General features: G+C 36.1%; 1 protein-coding gene across 1 annotated transcript in view; it reads right to left on the reverse strand.

The window, feature by feature from the left end:
• The window catches only part of sgcz (sarcoglycan zeta), a gene marked incomplete at both ends in the record, with an annotated part of 315437 nt that overhangs the window by 69269 nt on the left and 224032 nt on the right, over window positions 1-22136 (reverse strand). The window contains one exon of the mRNA XM_081362220.1: window positions 19419-19520. Coding sequence (XP_081218346.1) covers window positions 19419-19520 — 102 coding nt within the window. The remainder of the gene's footprint in view (window positions 1-19418; window positions 19521-22136) is intronic.

Raw genomic sequence — 22136 nt, forward strand, 5'->3', positions numbered from 1 at the left:
CTATATATTATTAAGGAATTAATACATTACGACACATTTAATTAATATCAATTCAGATATTACTTAATCTATTAATCATATAGAATCTTAATGAATTGCTGATGCAGTAATCATTAATAAATGGTTTAGTTCTTCATACATTAACTCATACCTATCTGTGCCTTTGTTAAGCATGAATTAATGCATATTAGTGCAACCGTATTGTAAAGAGTTACCGTATTTTTAATTGTTAGTTCATGTTAACTAATGTAGTTAACTAATGTCAACAAATGAGACCTTATTGTAAAGTTATCTTGAATTCAAACATCTTGGTTAATATTAATGAGCAAATGTAAGCAAATCGTATTTTGGTTAATTTACCCTGAAGTGATTTCTATCTCTACGGCAGACTTTTGTTGCTGTGAGGACGTGCACTATAGATGCATTTCTGACTGCATGTATTCCAGCTGCATTCACGCGTGTCAACATTGCACAGTTTGATAAAATAAAATAAAATAAAATAAAATAAAATAAAATAAAATAAAATAAAATAAAATAAAATAAAATAAAATAAAATAAAATAAAATAAAATAAAATAAAATAAAATAAAATAAAATAAAATAAAATAAAATAAAATTAAATTAAATTAAATTAAATTAAATTAAATTAATAATTTTATTTAATTAATTAATTAATTAATTAATTATTTCTACAAATATACTTGTTTTTAAGTGTGAATATATTGAGGAACATAATGTATTTCAAACATTATATTAAAAGATTTTTTTCAGAGAATTCTTGAAATATGCTTCTTAATTAAACAAGTAGATAACACTTTATTTTACAGTGTCATTGTTACACGCTGTAGTTACTATAGTAATTACTATAAATTGTGTATAATTACATGCAACTAACCTTAACCACACCCTAATCCTAACCCCAACCATATAGTAAGTAGTTAATTATTATTATTACTCAGTACTTAAATGTATAATTACACTGTAACATAGACACCTTGAAATAAAGTGTAACCAACAAGTAGGCTATATTGTCTTAGAAGTTTGTCTTTTCCCCCCTACTTATTGTGGCTGTGGACTATTGTGAAACAATTTCCAGATCATTTATGAATAAAATATAACTTAATATATCGTAAAATGAAACCAGTTTGCATATTTATGATCACTTCTTTGCTCACATACGCATATACAGGCCAAATGTTACGCACTTTGAGGAATGGGATTATACTAACATATCAGACTGCTCACACACACAAAGTACTGCTGATCCCAGCTGACAAACGCCCAGCACTGATGTCTGGATATCATCCAATCTCACAGTGGCCTTGGGCAGAGTGGAATATGATTGGTTGCCAACCAGAGTCAGAAATGTGAGTATTAAGCATTAAATCCAGCCTTATGATTAGTGTCAGTCTGTAATGTCCTGCCCTGAGTACACTTCCCAAGACACTCCTACTAAAAGCATTCATAAAGTTTAGATGAAACAAACATTGAAGAAGATGTATTTGATGCAACTTTGCAAAGTTGGCTATTTATGGTAAAAACAACCATCACAGAAGATTTATTTGATGCTATCCTTTACATAAAGTTTTATTTTGTGGCTTCCATAAATCAATATAAGCAATGTGATTTGCGAGCACACAACAGATTGTTGTGTGAAAATTATTCTCTCTTCGAGGGCCAAACCTTGCAAGGGTTGGTTGCACACACACACACACACACACACACACACACACACACACACACACAAACCCACACACATACAGGCACGGAGACACAAATGCATGCTCAACACAAGAAAGTAGAATGAAACTGGAGAGAAAGTCTTGTCTGATTGGTAATAGGTTATTGATTAGCGATTCAGTCCAATCCTGTGGTTTGTTGGCAGTTTGAGCTCAACCAGCCAACCTGTTCTCAGAGTAATCAACAAAAGAAAATTCCAGCAGAAGCAACCTGAAGACAAATAAAATAATACTATTGCTGAAAAAAAAAAACATATTTATACATAATTCACACTTTCTACTATCTTCTATTTTGCAGTGAGCGTACGTGAACATTCTTTGAGTTGGATGAGTTCTCTGCACTTAAGTGACACTCGTTCTGTCATTCTCTGCTGACTGTTCTTCTTTACATGCTAAAAGTTTCTACCCTGTATGAGCCAATATACTTCTATTGATTCCTTAGCCACGGCCTGTACTGCACACACACACACAGTCAAATTCACTCGCAATATAGCAAAACCACACAGTAATACAGAAATTAGCTTACAAGATGGTGAACTTCATCTTTTAAAGATGAGCTAATCCACATCAGACAGGTGACAGTACTGTCAATGCGAGTTTGAAATTATATATGAAGCATAATAGAACGCATTTTTCTGAAATGTTCTTGAGGCGCAAGTTTAAAATGACAGTTTGACATGCACTGCTGTTTAACACTGTACGTATGTTGAATCTCTTGATCTCCAGGCCTACATCTTATTAAAGCAATAGTTCAGCCAAAGATGAAAATTCTGTCATCATTCACCCACCCTCGTGTCATTCCAAAACCTTTATTTGATTTTTTTTCTTTCTTTCTTGGAACACAAAATATTAATTTTGAACAGTGTATTTGCTGTTTTTTAACGTTGAATTAAAATTAATGAGAAATGCAGCTTTAAAGCTTCAAAAAGTATGATAAAAGTGGCCCATAATAGTATATGCTTTATATTTCAAGTCGGTTGAATCCATATCATAGTTTAATGCGAGGAACAAAACAAAAATTTAGGTCTTTCACAAAATCCATAAGTGAAGTAGTGATGACTGATTTGCCATTAACTAACTTAGTTAAATTATTAAAATATGTACTATAAAAAAAAATATGTTCTCTTGCATCCTTCTGGATGGATGGATGGATGGATGGATGGATAGATGGATAAAGAAATAGAAATATTACAAAGAAATAGCGAGATAGATTACAAAGAGCTCTATGCCGTTTCATTACATGCATATTACGTGCACGTACTGTAAACCTAAACATATTCAATGACAATGCATGCACATTCATACACACATTCATCTTGTCATTTTTCAGGCCCACACAAATTTTAATTATGAGCAAGCTTTTTATAGATTCAAGCCACAGTGTGGCTTTACAGCAGCATAACATAATGCATCACTCTCCCAAGAGTATTTCTCATGCTCTCAGCTAGATCTTCGCTCAGATCCCAGCGTGAGCAGACCACAGGGACTATTTGTCACTGTAATACTGATCAAACCCCTCCTCTTTAATGTCATGCTTATCTTCCCCTATTGATCTTCATTTTACTGCATCGTAATTGTATGCAGTGTGCTGTAAATGAGCAGTCCATATAAAATCTTTTGATCTTCTAAGTTTTCCTGTGCAGGAAATGATCTAGGAGCCGTGCACCACTTGTTTGTTGCCTTATCATCCTCATGGGGAGACCTGGAGATATGGGCTTATCTATAATGGTAGTGCAAGCACACTGATGTTACAGTGGCCCTATTTGCACCTGGTATTAAGATGCATTTTGGTCGATCGGATCACAAGTGGACGACGAAGCATTTTGAGTTTGTCCACTTTCGACCACTTCCAGAGGTAGTCGAAAATATATTCGACCGGATTGCTTTCCTATTGTAGACTCTCACGTGGTCGAATGTGTTCGAACCGCCACAAAAGTCCACCTACTCTCTGTCTACTGACCTAATAATGCTTAAACATTATGGGAAGTGCGCTAGTCAGACGAGATTTAAACTTTGCTGGCTGAAGAAGTTTGAAGATGAAAAACGTACCAAGCACAATGTTCTCTCACCATTCCTGATTTCTAACATGCACAGATTTTGGCGCGGTCTTGCGGCTGTTATAGCATAAACTAAAGCTGCTGCTCTCCGAGTGTGTTTCAGTTAGGGATGGCGAAAACTAAAAATGTTCTTGACCGACCACCGAGCCTCATTAGCGGGTTGAAACCGGTTAACCGATTATTTTAAAATATGCTACGCTATTTGAAATAACAGCCATTTCGACCCGCGCCTGCAATTTTGCAACTCTGTCGCATCTCTCTGCTGCTCTGCCACCCGTTCACACCGTTTATACTGTCACACACACACACACACACACACACACTGACCCGGCGTCGCCCTTCCACTCACGTCACTTTTTTAAAATCCCCTACAGCGCGAAACATGAGTCCCGCAAACGCGGCGCCGAGGAGCTTGTATGTAATCAGAGGACAAATGGCTCCTTAGTTTCGAAATGGTTTGGGTACAAGGTGATCGCGTTGAAAATATCGCGTTTGTCTAGCGTTAGAAGCTCATTGCGATATTGCCGTTAGAAACATTGCCGCGGCTCAATGACAAAGAGAAGAGACGCCGCTTTAGTTTGAGGTAACGTTAGTGCTAACAATAATAAAGAAAGATGATGATTCCTGTCTTCTGCCCTGGCTCTAACCTCGAGTGTTTTAGCCTGTAGCCTTTACTTTTCGCAAACCTTGTGAGCATCGGTTAACATCCCTAGTTTCAGTTGTCTCTGGGCACATTCATGTGTAAATTGGGCAAGTTTATTTTGTCCATTAGATCGAAAGATCTGATAAACATACATTTACCCACCTATATATACGTCCCAACAAGGATGGCGTTATCCCAAATCATTGTCCTTGTGAGGACATTTTTTGGTCCCCATAAGGAAAACGTACTGAGATTTATTTATTTGTTTTAATGTAAAAATGCATAAAGTTTCTGTGATACATAGATTTAGGGGTAGATTTAGGGTTGGAGGATATAATTTACTTTTTGTACAGTATAAAAATCATTGTCTATCAAAAGTATAGAAAGTGTGTGTGTGTGTGTGTGTCTGTGTGTGTGTGTGTCTGTGTGTGTGTGTGTGTGTGTGTGTGTGTGTGTGTGTGTGTGTGTGTGTGTGTGTGTGTGTGTGTGTGTGTGTGTGTGTGTGTGTGTGTGTGTGTGTGAACAATTTTTGGAAGTAAAAAAAAAAAAATAAAAAATAAAAATATTTTGACTTTAACAAAAGTACTCAAAGAAAATATGCCCCAGAATTATATTAAATGCATGATAACTTTGAAGGACAAATTTAAGACAGATGTTTCCACCAATCAAATGCAAATCAGGTTAGAGAGGCTACATGGTGCTAAGAATATGCACTTCAGAAAAAAAAGTGTTCAATCATGTTCTTATCAGAATTTTTTTTATCACATATATAAACGCCAATCTGCATGTGCATGGAAAGAACATGTTCAGACAGATAATAAAGAAATGTCTTGAAAATTCTGAGAAAACATCGAGAGATTCTGAAAAAAACATTCAGTTCCTGGAGTAGCTGTCAAAATAAAATCACCCTAGAGACAGGTAAGGTAATTAGTACTTGACATGATCAGAAATAACCCCAGGAGCAGTAACAGCTGCATACTTTCTGCACTGACTAATGACAGTCCTCATGAATCCCACCAATGAGAAACACAGAGGCGCTTTGCAAAATAAAAAAACATTGCTTAACGTGAATGAAATTGCTGTCCATTTCAACTTTGTTAATCACTGAGGAGACATTCACACAAGAATGAGTGTGAATTCAGGAAACATTATAGCTGAAGAATAATAACTAAAGCCAAATGGCTGCAGTTAAAGGAAATGTTGACCAAAAACATCCAAAATATGGTTGCATAATTATAAGCCCAGCATATCAATATCTTAAAGCATTGTTGTAAACAGAAATGGTTCCATATAGCTTAACATGTTCGGGAAAACCATACCACCATAACACTCATATTCATACTGTGTGTATACTGTTCAAAAGTCTGGGGTTAAGATTATTTTTGAAAGAAATTAATTCAGCAGGGATGCAATAAATTTATCAAAAGTGACTGTAAATACTTTTACATTGTTACAAAACAGTTCTAAAATGCTATTCTTTTGAACTTTCTATTCATCAAAAAATATTAAGCAGCACAACTTTTTCAACATTGATAATTATAAGAAATGTTTACTGATATATTGTGATAATATTTCACAATATTACTGTATTTTTGATCAAAAAAATTGGTGAGTATAATAAACTCCCACAATGGAATGCACTCAACTTGACCTTTCTTATATTTTCAGTGTGACAAAATAATATAGTTTTTAACATTAATTGATCAAACTTCCACAAGTTAAGACTTTTTCACCAAACATTTTTAGAACGTCAAGTTTTTTTGTTGACAACTAAACGCCACATACTGAACATGCAACATAATGAGATAACAATACAGAAAATTATTGTTTGAAATGTTTAACACTGCATATTTCACATACTAGCGTCACATACTACAAAATATGTCATATACAGAGAATACTGTACAGAATGCCGTAAGTAGTAAGCTAGTATTGCTTTCAGAAACATATTGTGCACATAAACAAGAAGCCTTCAAGAAGCATTATTAAATCTTAACACTTAAGTTTTCAGGGAAAGACATTCAATGCTGAATGAATGTGCTCAAGAAACATTTAAATTAATATTTTATTGACAACTTCAAACATGCCATTTCTCAGCAAATATGGAGCAGCTTAGAGAAGATAACATTTCTTTTTACTTTAAAGTGTTCTCAGCGACATAAAGGAACAGTTTATCTCAATAAAGCAGCCATTTTCCTTTCTGCACCATGAACAGGGTAAAGCAAATCTCCAGCAAAGGTTGTGCATCACTTTCTAAATCTAAAACTCAAAGATTATTTGGATTTATCATTGTTAGCAGTCTCTGGAATTTCCTGTCCAGACTTCATTCCTCCTCAGTCCCGCTGATACGCTCTTATCACCTCTAACATTTACCTCCACAGTCCAGGTTGTACCCTGAGCCCTGCTAGCTAAACACCCAACTGTTAGCCTGCCCTTTTACACATGCTACATGGACCCCGGCTAAATGTCATTAGCCGCTGATGAGGATCAAAACTAAAATGGCCCACTAGCCTGTGTAATGTCAACGTGTAGCATTAATTAAAACCGTGTCTGTTTTTAATTCATTTCTCTAATCGAGAAAGGTAGAGTTGATCCCAGGTTGGTGATAACGGCCATGTCACCATGTAGCGGCAGACGAGGCGAGGAATTCGACATCTGAAAAGGCAACAGCTGGAAATTTGCCAAAGGTGCTGGAGACGTGAGATGTTAAGATGCAGATAGTGTTTATATTTATTTGGTTAATTAACTACGGCTCATTGTTCTGGAGACAGTGACCCCAATTATCTAAACACACGTTTATTTGGTGATGTCCCATCAAACACTAATTTGGTAATTCACAGGAATGCTGTCATAAAAATCACATACTGAGGGCATCTAAGGGTTAGTTTACCCACAATTTTGTTACTCACTCTAATGTTGTTCCAAACCCATAATACTTTCCTTCATCTTCTGAACTCAAAAGAAGATATTTTGGTAACACTTTATTTTGATAGTCCACTTTAGACACTCTGCTAGCTATAAGTACAACTACAAGTCATTAGAATATTGCTTAATATCTGCTAACACTTTATTTTGATGGTCCCCCAACATACATTCTAGTGACTATAAGTAACTTTGCAAGTAAGTCATCTTATTCTACTAACCCTAATCTACTAATAATGCACCAATAATGCTACATTTTCTATATATAGTAATCATTTTGTTCACAACTTCTAATAATTACTTCAATGAGCTCAATGTTTCGCCTTAAATGAATAAATTGTTAGCTAACTTTGTGATTTGTTTTTGTACATTTCTGAAATACAGTCACCACCAAATACACCTTGAACACAGTCACCTCTGATAACAGATCACTCTAAATTGTACTGTAGACACATTTTCTGGAAAGCTGCTTTGAAACAATGTTTATCGTGAAAAGCACTATACAGATAAATGTGAATTCAATTGAATGGATATGGATTGATATTCATATGGATTTAATTTAATTCAGAATTCTTAATGAACATTTTGAAATGAGTTTTGAGTGAATAGACTTTTAATGAAGGGACAGGAATGTCTCAGATTCATTAAAACACACACACACACACACACACACACACACACACACACACACACACACACATATATATATATATATTAGGGCAGTCAAAATTGTTCAAAAATGACGTTCGAATATTCCCTCTAAAACACATACGAATATTCGAACTATTCGAACATCTGGTTGCGCATTTTGTCAATGACGCGCCTTACGTCAATAACAGGACAAATTAATACAAAGAGACATAACTACTTGTATAGGTAGTTAATTTAAGTTTAAACATATTTGACAATGTATTACCAACACAAAATCAAGTAAATAAACTAATGGCCAAGACCGCAGACCTCACTCTCGCTCACTCGCAGGCACTCTCTCCCTCCCTCGCCCTCGCGCTCGCGCTCTCTGCGCATAACGGTTTAAAAATGAACAACAACAATAAGCACACGTTGAGTGCTGATCAAGAGTTTTGTGCAAGCAATTTAAGGTTGCGACTCTTGTCCCAAATATAGCAGGCTTCATTCAGTGATTGAAACAAATTTATTAACATTAATTGAAGTTTTACAGTATAGAACCGACATTGAACGCTCCGAGCGAGCTGTGCTGTGGTAAACGTGGAACTTTTCTGTTTAACGTTAAATAAAATGAGGCACACAATTTTCGAGATGTGACCTCATGTTGCTAGTGGTCGAATGGTATGCTATCTGTATCTTACATAGATAGCTTGCATACTACTTTATCTCGCGGGAGTCGTGGCTCCACAATTTTACGTTCTACCGACCAAAATCCAAAGTACTTCCAGACATGGCTTAAAATCACTTTCTCTGCTGCGGTCGAGTTGAACTTGGGCTCTGCACTTTCTGCCATCTTCCATGCAAGTCAACTTTCAGCAGTGACGCTGTGCTAGACAGGGCGACCCTGACGAGACAGCGCGCGCGCCCACTCGCAAAGCAGACAGCCGCGCCTCTGCTTCCGCGGGCGTGTTTTTCCATATTCGAAATTCACATTCGAATATTAATTTTCACTTTCGAATTTCTGTTTTTTAAAACTATTCGAATATATATTCGAATTTAGAATATTCGTTGACAGCCCTAATATATATATATATATATATATATATACACAGTATACAGTATATCCGTTGTTTGTTTTGAAGATGAACGAAAATCTTACAGGTTTGGAACAACATAAGATGACATGGTAAAATATGACATCCATTTTTTTTTTGGGGGGGGGGGGGGTGAAATATCCCTTTAAGGTATCAAGAAACATTTGAAGTAATTTAAAAACACTGCTGTGGAAACTCACTGTGAGTTATATTACATGTCACTAGCAGTTGCTGTCATCTCTGCATCTGTCGAACAGCATCATATCGCCATTGCATGCCCGCGTAAACATAGTTCCCACCCCTCCTGTACGGAAAAACAATAATAATGCGCTTTGACAGAACAGATTGTGTGACACTAATGTAAATAAAGAGACTATCACTCTTCGTTATGCCTACTGCTCTCTGACGACACATCTGCCTTGTGCTTAGATGTTGGGTTATGCCTAACCAATCACTGCAATACAATGCAGAGTTATCCAATCGCATTGCACGTGGGACTAGTTCATTGAGCCAATCAAAATGAAAGGTGGGATGACATTGCTAAGAGATGAGAGGTAATTGCAGAGGTAACCTGTGCCCACAAGGCTTTTGAGAATTTTTGTGCATCTGAGAGAGAGCGCAGAGAGAATAATTAATATTCTCCGTCATTCTCGGTTCCTGAAGGTCTGAACAGTCCCCATGTTTTATCATCCTGAAATGTTGTTAAATGTTAATGGGAACCTATTTTTACATGGGCCATTCCACCACACTCCTAACCCCCCTGAATAAATCATTAGTACCAACACACTTTCCAATACTTGTGAATCCCTTGCTCTCTGTTAACACACTTAGTGTTTGGGACTGGAAACCGTATTTATTGACAGGTGTGACTTTTGAATTGTCGAGTGGCTCGAATACTGTCTATATGCACTAATATGACATCAAACTACTCTTCTGTTCTTGTACCTGCCAGAAATAACACTTGTAACCATGACAGTAAGAAGTACCAAAATTGGTGATTTCCATAACATCAGCATGTTACACAAATTACACAATTTACAATTATATAGTAAGATATTGCAATACTTTTCCCCACAACATTTGACAAATATCAGGGATGTGCCCGAAGATGAATAACAAATTCTACCAATTAACAGATAAAAAAAAAAAAAAAATGATAAAGAAATATTTTAAACAACATAAATAAATGTGATGTGTGAAGTTTAGGAATAAAAATGTGCAGTGTGATTTTGTTCAAATCAGATCAAATTTTATAAATAATAAATAAATAAAAACAGTAATAATGTGAAATTTTATTACAATTTAACACTAAAAAAGTTATCCTAGGGGATACAAAATACGTTTTTCATAATCTGTAAATATTTGTATCTCCCATCTTACATTTAATATATACAATCATTAAAGATATCATTTTTCAAAGAATGTTTAGTTTAGATTTTATTCACGCTGCTAGGCAGCCTGGACACCAAAAAGGGAACCAATCACAGAACGGGGAGGGAACAGCAAGACGATGACGACGTCTATGCGACACGCCGAAGCAGTTTGTTTATATCTATGGGTCCCACATGGCAGCAGACGCGAAGTTACCTTTCGATGCAGCCTTAGATAGTGTTCTAAGTAGTACGTCATCTGGTATAATTGAAACGACTGGCTATGAGCTACGTACAGGCGCATTTGATAGACATTCGTAGCGCCCAATAAATGGCTCTGGGCATTCGTAAACCACGCCTCAAATATGAGAAAATGAACATGTGGTTCCCAGACCACGTCTCAATGAGAAGAGGTCTGACGTTAGCCAGGCTAGTAACAAGCATTGTCAAACAAGCATTTTTTCTCAATATATGTATACCCCCAATGGGGTGACGTATCCTGGGAGATACAAACATTAAAATCTAAAATAAAAAAAATCATGATATTGTATTATTTGTGTCCTAATAAGCAATATATAGCAATAAATTAATGTGCTGATGCCTCTTTTTGGGCTTCCCTTTGTAGGGTTAAATACCTGATTTCTATTTCAATATATTTTACAATTTAATTTATTCCTGTAATGGAAAAGCTGATTTTTTTTTATAATCAATTACTCCAGGCTTCAGTGTCACATGATCCTTCAGAAATCATTATAATATGCTCATTTGCTGCTCAAGAAACATTATTATCATCAATGTTGAAAACGGTTGTGCTGCTAAACATTTTTGTGGTTACCGTGTTATTTTTAAGGAATGTTTGATGAATAGAAGGTTGAACAGCATTAAATGTCACTACTGTGACTTTTGATCAATTAGCTCTTGCTGAATAGAAGTATGGATTTCTTTTTTAAAATACTTTTGAATTGTTCTGTACCTATTCTACTTGCAGACTCTCGTGGGCACGTTAGGTCTCTATTTTTCAGTTGTCACATTTTCTATTTCTCTCATTCTCCAATGATCAGTAAAAAAAGTGAGTAGCTCTAGCCTTTGTGCATGTGGATTGTGTTTAGACTCCTGAGGAGGGATTTACAATCATTTCAACCATTCCTAGAGAATCATTTTAACATTTTTTTTTCTTGTCTCAACATTTGTTTAAGGATGGAATAAAAGTGGATATTACTAAGGGGAGGAGAACAAGAGAAAATATCATATTCTTCCTACATCATACAGAGTGTGGAAATAATGCCTACAACAGGAAACTTTTGTCTCGTTTTAGCAACTCCCAATACAGGCATTCTAGCAACAAGGCCACAAGGGAGTACCATAGAGAACGAACAAGAGAAAAAGAGGAAATGATAGATAGTGCATATGAAAGAGAGAGCACCAGAGAATGGTTGTGCAACATTCACAAGAGACAGAAGGTTGGGAGGCAAAAATAAACTCTTGTCTTCTGTGCCTATAGTGACGTAAACACATAACTTTAGAGGGACACCTATAAAACATGTGTGAGACCTTGGTTATAGTCACCAGGTGTACATGAACATTTAAACATGCAAACATACACTCACACACACATACATCAGGCCTTTAATTAATTATCTTGTCCTAGGCAATGACATTCCCACTGTAACCTGACTAACTCAGCTTTTTATCCAAAGCACAGTGGGATATGCTGAAAAGACATCCTTAAATTAGCACTGCAGAGTCTGTGTGACTTTATGGCAGGAGATATTGCTTTACCCGTTGCATATATCCTGTATCCTGTCCTGAAAACAAGGAAAAAACAAGGAAACAGCTTTGCATGTATCAGCATAATAATTTCAGCTCATGAACTAAATGGATTTTGCAATCTAAACAAAACTGTAGGTGATGAAACACATGGTTAAATATATAACAGGATTAGATATAATACCGTTCAAAAGTTTGCTGTCAGTACAACTTTATTTTTGAAAGAAATTATTGCTTTTGTTTATCCAAGGATGCATTGCATTAATCAAAAGTGACAATAGACCTGCATAATCTTAAAATTTCTATTTCAAACAAATGCTTTTCTTTTCAACTTCCGATTCAGCGAACCCTGGAAAAAATATTAATATTAATTAATTAAATTAAAATTAAAATGTTTTATTGTTGAGTTTCCACAACAATACAAGAAGCACAACATCGATAATGATAATATATTTAAAAAAAAAAAAAAAGTTGAGCAACATATACAGAGCAATAAATCCTGAGCAACATTTTCAGCATGAATGCTTTTTTAAGGATCATGTCATTGTGACACTGAAGAATGTAGTAATGGCTGCTGAAAATTCAGCTTTCATCACAGGAATAAATAATGTTTTTAAAATATAATAATAATAATAATAAAAAAAATAATAATAAAAAAACAGTTACTTGAAAATGTAATATTATTTCACAATATTCTTGTTTTGACTGTATTTTTGATCAAATGAATACAGCCTGGTCAGATAAGAGACTTCTTTCAAAAATATTAAAATTAGTACAAACCCCAAACTTTTGATAGTGTAAGTTCCTCAGAATATCTCAGTCCTCACTCTGGTAATGTACAGTAATGCCACTTGGATTGTTGGATAACAGACTGCATATTTGTGAAGCCATCAATGCAGGCTTCACAGAAATGTTGGACACAAACACAGAGAAGTCTCACTAATTTCCAGTAGGCAATTCAGGACAGGGACAAAAATATTTTAAACCTTTTATTTTACCATATGGTGAATGCAATTTCATAATTACATGGCCATCCAGGAACACTACTAAACCCAAATCCAGGAAGACCAACATAGATCATAAGGACACTTTGAGACCCATAACCCACAGTATAACTTATCCCCCTATATGTTTATAAAGGGATGCATATGACCATTATTACATGTCAGTCATCCCATGTCAAAAAAAAAAAAAAAAAGGATTTTCACGACAGAAAAGGACATCATAGGGTGCAATCAAATCGTCTTGGGTCGATGAATCAGAGGAAAGCCCTTCTAGTTTGGACAATTGGTGGCACTAGAAGCATCAATTTAGAGACTCCAAAATTACTGTGGTTATTGTTCAGACTATCCTCTATCTGTGTGCCAAATTTCACAACATTCCTCTTCAAGAGCAGAAGAAGAAGAAGAAGAAGAAGAAGAAAACTGTGAAACAGTCTGTGAATCCCTACAGTCAGGGCACTGATCAGTGAGTCGGCCATTTTAAGGAGTGTCTCAATCGCAAAATCCATCCAGTGCACTGAAACGTTTACTCCCTAAAAAGACCCACAATGCATCGATGCTCACTATGTTCCCTCACCGTAAGTTCTCAAGCGCGAAACATAAATCACTCGAGCCAACTCACCACACATAACTAAACACATAATTAAATACCATTTTCTTTTTCTTTTTTAAAACATTTAATTTCACCATAACTATACATCGACAGACAGGTAACATAATCTAGCTAACATTTATAATTAATTTACGACTGAATTGCTGCATATATATATATATTACAATAAAAGTATTTATCATAATGTACTTTATATAACAAAAAAGTCAGAAAAATATCTGTTATGCAGTTGTTCATAAATTACAGTAGTGACATTGTACGACAAGGATATTGTCCTGAATTTGTGTATACAATATATGGATATTCCAATATGGACGCACATTCGGTGCTTGGCCCCTATTTACAATTCTGAAATGCAATTCTAAATAAAGTCTGATTCAAATTCAAATGATAGTGCAGGTTATTTGTCAGTTTGTCAGCCCATCAATGTCACAAAAAAACTTTTTTCTTTTAAACTTTCATGTTGCAGGCCTCTTTTTTACTGGTGGCTACATACTGTCACTACTCCTGCTGCCCCTCATGTTGTGAATCTTTATTCATCCTTCTCAAGCACCTTTCCTTTCATATGTTTCCTTTTTTGGCCACTCTTTCATGAGTGCCTGTGTCACACACCATTGGTGGCCCTTAGAAGCAGGGTGTCAATTCAGGCTATGGCACAATCCCTCTTTGTAGGAGACGCCAAAACAGCTTGTCTGCAGTATTCAGCTTTACAGCTCAAGGCTCTCCTCCAAGACCAAGACCACCATGCCGCATCCCCCGAACCCTAGCTTCTGGCTTTCTACACTTTGTGGATTAATTATAATTTGCAATGTCGCACCCTCACAGTCATCTGAGGCAAATGATCCAAAATGGCCGCCATGTCGCTGCGAGGGTGTGTTGGGATTTGCGACGCTGTGTTCTCGGTGGGGTGCTGAGGGGAAATGCAAAGGGCCCTCAACAGGCTTTGATGTGCGCTGGTGATTATTGAGGCTAATCAGGAGTGCCATCAGCGAGCTAGCAGAAAGCCTGCGCTTTGTTTGTGTTCTTTAATGCTAATCACTGCGGCTAACACATTAGGCACTTTGATTTATTGGCTCAGGGACAATGCTTCTTTATAAGTTTATCTGAGCAGTGGTAAAGGGGTTTATCATTATTAATGAATGTGCACTCCAAACAGGCTCAGCGGCCATTATTTCTGCACAGTGTATTGGTATAGACTAAACTATCAGAGACTGCTATGCCTCTATTAATTTCAGTTTCACTAGTGTGCCAATTACCACATCTGTTGAAAGGACTAGCATATACTGTATGTTAACCCATGTTTTGTATAATGTTCCTTAACATGGGATAGCCTAGGCTAAAAAGCTAAAGCAGCTGGACTGCTAAAAAAAATAATAATAAAGAACTTGGCTAAGATTGTGGTCGAAAAATTCTTGATTTTGTCATTTTGTTATGAAGATGAGATGGAAAATGTGCACCCTAAATTCAAGGATATTAAACATAACAGCACAGAATATTAATAATGCACTTTTTGGGAGAGATTATGCTTGTTTCAGATCATTTAATTCAGTGTGACGGGGATTGACCTGCTTGAGCTGCACGAGCTGAAGCGAAACAGCCGATCAGCCGATCAGCCCTACACTGCATAAGTTAACATGCGTTCATATGCGTGTGCACGAAATGAAACACGCCCTTTCCAGCAAAACATTTGTGGGGACCAGTACAATATAGGCGTGATGGCATTCCTCATTATAGGCGCGCATACTTTTAAAACAAGACAATGATTATCTAGTCTCCAAGTCAGTTTAGTTACAACTCTGCAATAAAGCAAGATGGAAAGCAATGTATTGACATTGACTATTGATTTATAGGCTATATTGCATTTAAAATGTTGATTGGCTTGACATACTGGTCAATAAGGATGCACATCCCTCAGTACATAATAACCATCAAGTATTGCTTTTATCATTTAAAACACAGTGACATGCTATGGCAAGCCATTTTAGCTTTTATTCATTCACAGGGTGCATTTTTGATATCAATAATTAAATTATTGATATTAAGAATGTACTTTTTCTAGTAACAATGTCTATTTCTGATATCAGGAATTACATTTTCATTAGTACTAGTTAAAGGAGGGAGGATTGTAGTGGGAGGTGTGACTGTGTGGCAATGGCAAATGGTTTACATGGCTCATGTGTCAGGTATGAGGGCCCCTTAACAGAAATTTGCTTAGGGCCCCAGGGAGGTCAGGATCAGCTCTGGAAACAGTGAATGAACGCCAGTAAACTGAAACGCAGCAAGCGGGTTAATTAACTCACCCGAACGCATCCTATAAATATGTGATTAATCACGTATATATGCACAACATAAAAGTAATATTACAATTTGCCTCTGCTCAACATGACGTGAATAACAACTATAACAACACTGTGTTTGTTAAATGTTGAAATAAATATAGAATAAGTAAATATATAAAACGATACAGTTGTAGTCAGAGTAAAATGAAATATGTTAAGTTAATAATTTAATATTTTATTGTAATTAGAGCAAATTCATGCTTTAAAGGGTTAGTTCACTCAAAAATGAAAATTATGTAATTAATGACTCACCCTCATGTCATTCCAAGCCCGTAAGACCTCCGTTCATCTTCGGAACACAGTTTAAGATATTTTAGATTTAGTCCGAGAGCTTTCTGTTCCTCCATTGAAAGTCAATGGACGGCATACTGTCCATGTCCAGAAAGGCAATACAGACATCATCAAAGTAGTCCATGTGACATCAGTGGCTCAATCTTAAGTTTATCAAGCGGCGAGAATACTTTTTGTGCGCAAAAAGTAAACAAAAATAACGACTTTATTCCACTATTCATTTCCTTCTCTCTGGGCCTCGAGTGAGTTCACATAGTGTTTTTGTGTAGCGCGTCTGTGTTGTACGTCACACGCATCACACATGACTAGCGTCGGCCAATAGTGAGCCTACGTGTGACGTACAACACAGACGCGCTGCGCAAAAACACTACGTGAAATAGCTCGAGGCCCAGAGAGAAGGAAATGAATAGTGGAATAAAGTCGTTATTTTTGTTTACTTTTTGCGCACAAAACTTTTTTTACTTTTGACTTTCAATGGAGGAACAGAAAGCTCTCGGACTAAATCTAAAATATCTTAAATTGTGTTCCGAAGATGAACGGAGGTCTTACGGGCTTGGAACGACATGAGGGTGAGTCATTAATGACATAATTTTCATTTTTGGGTGAACTAACCCTTTAATATTTGTAGACAAAATATTGACTAAATATATTTTCATAGATAGATAGATAGATAGATAGATAGATAGATAGATAGATAGATAGATAGATAGATAGATAGATAGATAGATAGATAGATAGATAGATAGATAGATAGATAGATACTGCAGATTATGAATGCCGCAGTGACAACAGCCACAGTGAATTTAAGAGTAAGAGACAACGAGAAAGAGAGGGAATGAGAAAGAGAGAAATAGATCAACAACATTGTGTTTACAATTGGGTGCTAAAGGTCAACAGAGGCCTAATACAAATGAACCAGAACATGATGCATGCGTACAGCAGGAGTTTGGGGAAGCACCCGACCCTGTGTACTTATCTGTATGTGTGCTTGACAAAGAATGTGTGCTGGTGTGCTTGGCCTATTCATCTTAGTGATCTACACTTTGTCCTTTCACATATATCAAGAGTTCAAGCTAGAATCCCCACCACGCTCACTCCAGCATCACAGCTGGTGCCTGGAATGACAGACCAGTGATGTCTGAAACCCTCCCAATTTACATGCCCTGTCAGCACGGTGGGTGTGTCAGCATTTGATGAAGAGTGGAGATGTTGTATTAATGTCCTTAAGTTTTATAACTTATACCTTGACAAACTGCAAATGGGAAGCAAAAATGTAAAATCTAGCATGCCGCAAATAACTTGAATACATTTAGCCAAACAAGAGTTTTAAAATGTCCATTAAGGACATTTAACCTGTGCACTAAACATGATACAAAAAATTATATTATATACAATGCAAGTTAGATACTCAATGTATGTATAAACTGTTGCATGAAGAGTCTTCAAAAATATCCTTTTGTGTTAGCCAATGCTTTATGTACATGTAATCCTATGCATACATACATGCAAACAAACACACACACACACACACACACACACACACACACACACACACACACACACGCGCATGCACGCACGCACACACACACACACACACACACACACACACACACACACACACACACACAAGTATATAAAACGGGATATATATATACAAGAAGTGATAAGTCAGATAAAATAAAAATAAAACATTTTAAAGGAACTAGACAATTTTGACTAAACAATTTAATCTAGGGCTGGGAATCGACTACTAACTAATTAATTGCACAATTTGCTGTAATTAATTGCAATTAATTCCATTTCCCCCAAACTTGTAATCAACAATATTTAAACTTAGAATCACCTAATTAAATTAAACAACACAGAAAAAAAAAGGAATAGAAAATAACCCTATATTAAAATAATATTAAACATCAATATATTATTATTTTTCAATAATCAATTTAACAGATTTTTTTACTAATTATCAAAATAAAATATAGTCCTACAAAGCTAGTATTACCAGAGCATGTGATCAGAGCAGGTCATTTTACCATTGTTGCCCAGCATGGCTATACCAGCTCAGCAAACAGAAGTCTACTACTGAGAAATTTCACGTTATTTGAGCGGACTTTGCTTTTCCAGTGGGTGATCGGTACATGATTGGAGCGTTTGGGCCGTTAACGACAGAGCAGAACGCGCAGCGCAAACACGGAGCGAAACATTGAGCAGAGAGTGCAGCGCGCCGACAGACACACAAACACACACACACACGGAGAATGAAAGCTGCGCGAGAATGAAACCTGATCGCTGAACACGGAGGGGCGGGACGCCATATTTTTGGCCTTTTCAATAGCAGCCACAACAGGAAATCATTAAAACCAGGCAAAAAAAAAAGTGCTGCGTGAATTACGTTTTTTTTTTTTTTTACGCGTTAAGCATCTCAAATGAATCGCAAAGATTAACACGTTAATTCCCCCAGCCCTAATTTAATCATAAAATAATAGCCATTGTCGCATCAAGTGTAACATAAAGCTGAATGAATGAGCTGAACCTGTGCAGGCTGAAAAGACGTCAACCAGTAAATTCACTCGCTAAATGGCAGCACCGAGTGAAATAGCTTCACCGAGGGATTTAGCAGGCAAAGTTCAGCAGGTTGTTTGAGCTGCTTAACGTGGATTCAGCACCAGCTCTTTCAATGTGACCTACTGCACCTGTGAAGAGAACAGGAGCAAAATCCTCGTCCAAAGCCAAAACCCACTACCTAATCACTTAGTTTGCTGACACCAACTAAAAAAATGTACTATGGTATTATTGTGACATGGTACCATGGTAGTGAAAATCATTTGAAGTACCATCAGAATATTTTAATCAGCCATTACCCGTGTAGCCTATATAATGAAGTGCCACAAAAAAAAAAAAAAAAGTTTACACCATGGTTTGCCTATTGCACAGGTATAGAAAACAAAGTTCTTACCTGTCTGGATTTGATCTCTTTCACATAAAGTGGAAGAAGGAACTCAGACACTCCCTCTAATCTGATGCCCTCTTTGGTTACGCGAAGATTCCCCATGCCATCCTGAGGGACAGAGAAAAACAGAGAGAAAGAGCTTGTGATATGCATGCAAATATATTTTAACATATTTACGTTTCATGGATTGTTTTCTGAATCAAGTATTTTTCACCTGTAAATAAGGCAAAACATCAGCATCTGAATGATAACACAAGCTAAGAGACATGCTTTCTCCCTGTGAACCACTGGTGTCACTAGTTTCATTTTCATGGACTTTTAGGGGCCGTTTACACAGCACACCATTTTCAAATACAAAAGGAAAACTTTTTATGTGTTTTGGCCATTCATGTAGATGACAACGCCGTTTTTGGGGGCCTGAAACTTTTTAAAACATTGTCCCCATGTAAACAACAAAACTGTGAATTTGTGAAAACGGTGACATCATGAGCATGCGTATTACTTGTCAAGTCTTCTTCAGTGACATCGGCAACTATTCGCCTGGCATGCATTATACAGCACTTTTAGTCTTTTTCACGGATTAGAGTGAATGGTGATCGTTTTGACAACGTTGTCGCCTGTGCGCAAAAAACGTAAAAGGATAAAATTTCCCATCTTTTGCTCATCATTGTCGTTTAAATGTAACCTACGTTTATTTTTAAATGTTTCTTGTATTTTCTTTGTTTCATTGGTTGTCATGGTAACCAAGTCTGTTTTCATTTGTCGTCATGCTTACTCATTGTTTCATTGATTTCACACACCTGATCCTTATTTTGTTCATTAATTTCACTCTGTATATACTGTCCTCATTTCATTTTGCTCACTGTCTGGTTTGACTGTGCTCTAGCACACTGTTGTGCTTATTTTCCCATTGTAGAGTATCCACTTTTGTTTTGTATATTGAAAATGAAATTAACTGTTGATAAATTGATCTGCTTTGCCACTCGTAGTCTTCGTGTCGGACTTGACATTACATTTAGATGCCCCTGGTGTGCCCACAGTTACAGAAAAACAGTCTTTAGCAGGTTCAGCATTGATGAAGAAAATAACTGAGTTTCACATGAATGAAGCATGAATTGATAGTTACATTTGCATGCTCTTGTTTTTCTGAATGAAAGAGAATGCAAGAATATGGATGTCAGAACGTACAAAAAATGTACCAGTTTGCTCCCACGTCTCTGCATTAATAAATGATTGTAAATGCTCAGATGTGGCAGCATGTGGATTTTAACATCTCTCAAAGGCTGGTTTCTCTATTCAATTTGGGTTGCACAAAAAGGAGCCCCATGGCTGTTTTCCAGCTTCCTTTACCCCTATCTCTCTATCTCCTTCACAAATGCCATAAGTACAATAATGACGTCAGACACCAGTCCACATTTTTCATATCTTTAAAAAGACTGGACATTGTTGATAGAGAACTATGTTGTTGTTGTTTTATATGATTCAACATATATATATATATATATATATATATATATATATATATATATATATATATATATATATATATATATATATATATATATATATATATAAAAATTGGCTACATTTTTCAAATGATTCTACCTTTTTATATTTTTTGACCTCCCTGCTTTTAACCTGTTCTTTTTATCTCTCAAGAGTGTTCTTGGACAACGTTAATTAGTCAATTACTAGAGAAGTTGATTTCATGGTTGGCTCTAAAAGCATTGTCACAATTATCACATAGAACACTATAATTACTGAATTTGAAAGCACTGCCAGAAGATAGGGAACTTCAAGTCCCGTTCCGGCACAATTTCAGGTTAACTAAAAGCTGAAAAGGTGGACTCTGTTAACCTGTTATTCTTTAATAAAAGTAGACCATGGCACTGCTGTCAAACAAGAGTTTTTAAAAAAAGAGAGCAACGAACACCTGCAGCCAATGAGTGTTTTTTTTTTTTACAGATTTTCCATTTTCAGAAAAAAATAAAATAAATTAATTCACAATAAAAAAAAAACATTTGGTTCGAAAAACTACACAAAAAGGTTTTCTGTTCAGTGCCTGATTAGAAACCACAAGAAATGTCTTGTATGTGTAACGGGTTTGGTGTAGTAGGCAAACGTATGAACGAGAAATACTACAGTATTTTATTATAAGCACAGATTACAAATTGACAATAAATGACAAATGACTAAACTGAACAGGAAGTATGTATACAGGGGATAGCTATGAACTAAATAAGAAACACGTGATAAAAATTAACCATAGAAACCAACAGGGACATAATCAGAAACCAAGGAAACAAAAACTAAACAGAGCAGGGAAACAGGAACTAAGGGAAACACAACAGAACATCAAAATAAGATTCCAAGACAGTGACAGTATGTACATTCCTACTTGTACTAATTTAAATCGTAATAATATTTTACAACATTCCGGTAAGCAAATACATTCAAACAGTCGGTCCAAAACAGCCCTGATGCAGAGAAAAACCCAGACGATTTCTTCAAAGATGATATTCATCAAAGCTCGAGCTCTCTCCTATTCTATGATTATTTCGGAGCAGCTCAAGCCATTTCTCATCGTGCTGTGAAATACAGACTGAACAGTGGCTCAAATCACTCAACCGCTGCATAAGCATTTGATACACAAACCAGTATCCTGCTAGTAAAGTTTTGACGGATGATGACTGTACTCAAGGTAAAGACGTTTACAGTAAAACA

Source organism: Scardinius erythrophthalmus (genome assembly GCF_964197995.2).
Source record: "Scardinius erythrophthalmus genome assembly, chromosome: 3".
In the NCBI taxonomy this organism is placed as follows: Eukaryota; Metazoa; Chordata; class Actinopteri; order Cypriniformes; family Leuciscidae; genus Scardinius; species Scardinius erythrophthalmus.